This window comes from Penaeus chinensis, chromosome 21, assembly GCF_019202785.1.
Source record: "Penaeus chinensis breed Huanghai No. 1 chromosome 21, ASM1920278v2, whole genome shotgun sequence".
Classification (NCBI taxonomy): domain Eukaryota; kingdom Metazoa; phylum Arthropoda; class Malacostraca; order Decapoda; family Penaeidae; genus Penaeus; species Penaeus chinensis.
In genome coordinates this window covers 4,365,099-4,370,569 of record NC_061839.1, presented here as the reverse complement: position 1 = coordinate 4,370,569, position 5,471 = coordinate 4,365,099, and the positions used below count along the sequence as shown (strand labels likewise).

Sequence of the window (5,471 nt, the reverse complement as noted above, 5' to 3'; positions counted from 1 at the left end):
ACCAACAATACGCTTTTATATAAGAGCAGCAACAAAAATAAAATCTAAATTATAAACCAGTGTAGTATGCAAGCTGTTAGAAAGTATAATTAGGAAACAGTGGGTTGAACTACTTCAAAAACACAATGTTATCAAATATGCACTATGTAGCAAATCTCTGGTATATTACAAGAAAGAGATACCTGGGTGGATTGTGTATACTCAGACTTTAAAAAGGCATTTGATAAAGTGTCTCATAGAAGACTATTATGGAAATTATAACACCTAAGTGGAGTGAAAGGCAACCTCCTCAAATGCATGAAAGACAGAGGAGCACGATAATTAGAGGGAAGCACTATACACGGCAACAAGTAACTAGCAGAGTACCTCAAGAATCAGTTTGGGCAACAACTATCTATTTTCATCAAAGATTAAGGGTTAAATATAAGCCTCATGACATCAAGAACATATTCATGTGATGTACTTGAAAACTGGAATATAACACCAATAAATACTGTACAGTCAGGTTGGAGAAAGTAAAAATTTTCCATTATACCAACACAAATTAGAAGACACTGTATTTAAAACCAGCAGATAGGAAAAAGACCTTGGAATAATCATAAACAGGAACCTAAGCCCAAATGGTCACATAAATGAAAAGGTCCATACAATGCTAGGGATGAGTGCCAACACTGAAGAGGGAATTCATATATGTGGTTGAAGATATGGTAAAGAATATCATTACAGCCATCGTAAGACCTAGTCCAGAGCATGGTGCAGTGGTAAGGAGTTCACACTTCAAAGAACAGCCACAAGATGGGCATCTACTCTAGCAGATATAAGCTATGAAGATAGACTACAGAAAATAGGACTTGCTACTTTGGAAGAAAGAACAAAAAGAGGTGACATGATTATGCTGTTCTATAATGTTACAGTAAGAGTGAAGTTAGACAAAGATTACTTTTTAATTTTGAACACAAGAAGGACAAAGGACACAGTAAAAACATGAAGGTAAAAAGAGGCAAGAAAAATGTTCAGTTTCCCAAACATAACTATTCAAACATGGAACAATCTTCCATATAATGTTGTGTATGTTAAAAATGTGCATCAATTTAAAAAGTTATATGATAATTCAAATATGGCAGATGAGGCCATACGAGCTTCGCTCTTCTCCCATATTGAAACAACTAGGCCAGAACAACTTGGTAAGAAAACACACACACACACACACACACACACACACACACACACACACACACACACACACACACACACACACACACACACACACACACACACACACACTGTTTGCAAGGATAAAACTTTGTTAATTTAATATTCATATTTTAGCAAATGTTACATAAAGGGAAGATAGTAATATTAGCAATATGCATTGGTCCCATAACAAGACATAAGCTACAGGTCATTATGAGATTTTCTATAGTTCAAAAATAAGCAACAAATACTTTAATTTTACGAAAATATAAGTAAAAAAAGTAAAAAAATACTTGCTTGATTAATAAAATGGCATTAATTTGTACTGCAATATTTATAGGAACATATCATAATCTATGTATCATTAATACATGTAGGGAAAAAAAAAACATCTTAAAGAAAAGCAAAGAAAGAAATATGTTTCAGTCATGCACTAAACTCCTCACCTCTAACACTTGCTTCCACAGTGCTGTACCAATACCTTTCCCACGGTATGGAGGTGCCACATAAAGGTCTTCCATATACACACCTTGACCCATCCAGTTATATGTATGGAAAAAGAGTGTGTATCCTATTAGGTGATCTCCAGATTCTGCTACAAAACACTTATAGAACACTTTATCTCCAAAACCATCATCTTCTAGTTCTGTAAATCCAAAAGTTTAGATTAGTAAAACATTATTCCACATCTCACTCATGTGTTAAGATGCTCAGTATCATAAATGTAGGACCATTCCTTTTTACTTAACATTCTCTCATCCAATCTCATTTTTTTTATGTCATCCAAGTACAAAGTATTCATACATTTAGTTAACTTACTAAGAGCTATAAAATTTTGCTAAAATATGATTCTACACTTACCCTTTGCATCAATCTGAGGCTTGTCTGGCACATTTTCATACACAGCTAAGTCCTTTATCAACTGATTAATGCCAGTACAGTCTGCTGAAGTTGCTTCTCTTACCTTAACACCCTCTGGTATCTTGTTCCTGTTATTAAAAAAAAAAAAAATAATAATAATAATATCAGAGCCTTCTTAACATTTTCATAATGGTCTATGATATGATACAAATAAATCATTATCAACTTCATTTGCTATCAAGTAAGTATACAGTAATTATGAACCACAAGTATACCAGCTAAAAAGGAGTATTCATATATATGGATGTACAAGTTTCAACTTAACTTCTAGTTCAACTGAACTTCTTTTTCAACTTAACTAACTATTTTTGCTCCGGCCATTTTCAGTGTCCCTCTTTCTTAATACTTTCAGGGGCTAGTTTCTAGGCACTCTAGATGGGTAATTCCTCCCTGTTGTAATCCCAAGTGAAATTTATCCTTATAATGCCATTGCTTTAGTTATTCAAATTTCAAACTTTTTTTATATGTATAGAAATATTGTATGACAATAAATCCTATTTTGTATGTAATATAAAAATGCAAAATAATACTCACATCTTAGCAAATTTCTCCATAGCTTCTTGTTCCATCCTAAAGTACCGATATCCATTAGTTTTAGTCATATTTATTGCCTTGTCATGATAAAACTCATATTCATTTTCTCTTAAAGGAGGAAAGTTAAACTGTTTACATCCTTCTTCCAGAGCAATCTGAAAAACATGAATGGATACTCATTCAGTTAAATTATTCAATCATGAAGCATAATCTTTTATAAAGACATAATACCATTCACCACGGCTATATACAGCAATACAAAATACAATTTCCAAAACTCAGGTACCTTAACCAAGTTCCTCCATAAAGCCCGAGCAATAGTGTCCCACTCTTCCTTCCGTTTAACATGCAAGTCCTCCACACAGATAGTGCGTCCTTCCCAGGAGTAGCAATAATAATGAAGGACATAGCCAACTAAGCTGCCTTTCTCCTCAGCAACCAGAAAATTGAAGGTGGAATTTGAACCAAAAAGATCTTCTAACCCTGGAGATGAACATATAAGGAGATTATTTTGTCTTGTCATCTATTTATAATGACACTATTGTAAATAATCATAGTGGTCATTATAATTTTGAGAGTAACAGAATGAATAACAATATATTCTCAGAATTATTATCATTAATATCATGGATGCTTTTGTGCTGTTGCTGGTTTTATAACCAGTATTACTGCTATTATTACTATCATCATTATCATTATGATCTTCAGCTTCCTTATTATCATTCTAACTTTTTGTTTCTATTATTATCATTGTTATTATTTTCCTTATTCATACTATTACCAATATTATCATTATAATTTTACAATTTCCATCATAACTGTGATCATTAACATCCTCATTATTGATGCTATCATTATTGCCAACCCCATTATTTATGTTATCATTATTGCCATTATCATTATTATTATTATTATTTAATTATCATTATTGTCATTATTGTTGTTACAGTTATTTTCATTTATTGATTTTTGTGTTATTATCATTTTCTTTATCATCATCATCATCATCATGGTTGTCGTCATCATCATCATTGTCCTCGTCATCGTCATCGTCATCGTCATCGTCATCGTCATCGTCATCGTCATCGTCATCGTCATCGTCATCGTCATCGTCATCGTCATCATCATCGTCATTGTCATCGTCATCGTCATCGTAATTGTCATCGTCATCTGGTCATCATCGTCATCGTCATCCTCATTATCGTCATCATCGATGTCATCATTACCAATTGTCATCTTCATCATTATCGTCAACATCATTATCATTATCATATCATTATCATTATCATTATCATTATCATTATCATTATCATTATCATTATTATTATCATTATTATCATTATTATCATTATTATTATCATTATTATCATTATTATTATTATTAATTTACTATTATTTATATTATATTTATCATCCTCATTCTTAGAACAATGATAATGATGATAATAATAATAAAAATGATAATGATACTACTACTACTGCTACTATTAATAACAATAACAATAACGATAAAGATAAAGACACTGATGATAATAATAATGATAATAATAATGATAATCCCCATCATCATCATTATCATATTATCTTCATCCTCACCCTCATTATCATCATTATCAGTTATAACCCTACGAATTATCCTACAGTTTAAAGCCATTGATTATTGTCTCTCAAAATTAGCTACACAACTTTCTGTCATGTTTTACCTTCAATGGATACACTGTGAGAAATTCTTGCACCACGAGCATCAGCTTTTTCTCTTACTAGTTGGTAAATTCCTCTATAGTCAGATCTGCTAGCTCGTCTAATAGTAACTTGACTCATCTTTGCCGGAGCTACCTGCAAAAGTAAAGACAGGCAATGGTTAACGGTTAGGAGAGATAAATGTTATAGACGTCAAAGGTCATGTAGCACTATAGTATATCTTTCATATGCATAGGTGTAAGTAGTAGAAATCATACGCAAACCATATCGTGTACAATACAATTTAACAAAATAATCAATAACTTGAAATATCGTATAATAAATCAATACAGAATAAGTAATGAACAGGAAACCCAATAACTATAGTGCTCTCTCCAAATACTTTTAAAATATAACACCGTCAGGGAGGTCCTCACACGCCTCTTCCTCCGCCAGCTCCGCCGTCACTACGTACGCACTCTTGGCGTATACATGCACATTGCACACACCAGCATTGCTGTACATAGGCCTATTAACTGTCAATAGTTGCAAGTACATACAATCCTCAGCCTTACAGCGGCGTGCTTACGCGTAAATCATACAATCTCATTTCTCTGTACATGCGTATAATTAATCAATTAACACAAAAATTATACGCTAACAAGCATTCCTCTCGGTAATTGCCACCTGGACACCACTTCGAGTAAGGATTACTGTGGCACTATTCGATGTCATTCCATACGCAATACGCTAAGCGAGCATTCAATTCGTTGAGCGTAACTGTAAAACGCTGTAGGACAGAATGGTAGTGGAAAGGGTATACAATGGAGATTTGTAAGAGGGGATGTGGTTAGAGGCATAGGGCGATCCGATCAAATGGAGTCTAAGGAAGGGTGAGTAACACTGTGAGGAAACTGCAAAAGAGCTATCGTGAAACAATCAAAGGGTGATACGGTAGGAAACGATAGATGTAGAAGTAGGAGAAGAATCCAGAGAATGAAATAAGGGAACAGGAGAAAGTGGTGAAGTATTGGGAGGAATGTCAGGAGGAGAGGGGTCTGGAGAAGGCCATTATTGAAGTATCTGGGTTTCACGTGAGCATCTAAGTGGGGGTGGTATGGATTATGAGGAAGGAAGAGGGA

General features: G+C 33.8%; 1 protein-coding gene across 2 annotated transcripts in view; it reads right to left on the bottom strand.

Annotated features, from left to right (window-relative positions):
- The window catches only part of LOC125036666, a 7,419-nt gene extending 2,622 nt beyond the window's left edge, over window positions 1-4,797 (bottom strand). For both annotated transcript variants that reach the window (XM_047629461.1, XM_047629460.1), the window contains exons 1-6: window positions 4,733-4,797; window positions 4,353-4,485; window positions 2,936-3,132; window positions 2,650-2,804; window positions 2,056-2,183; window positions 1,641-1,840 (exon numbers count right to left, since the gene is read on the bottom strand). In XM_047629461.1, coding sequence (XP_047485417.1) covers window positions 1,641-1,840; window positions 2,056-2,183; window positions 2,650-2,804; window positions 2,936-3,132; window positions 4,353-4,470 — 798 coding nt within the window. In that variant the 5' untranslated portion in view covers window positions 4,471-4,485; window positions 4,733-4,797. The remainder of the gene's footprint in view (window positions 1-1,640; window positions 1,841-2,055; window positions 2,184-2,649; window positions 2,805-2,935; window positions 3,133-4,352; window positions 4,486-4,732) is intronic.
- Between the last annotated feature and the right edge of the window lie 674 nt (window positions 4,798-5,471).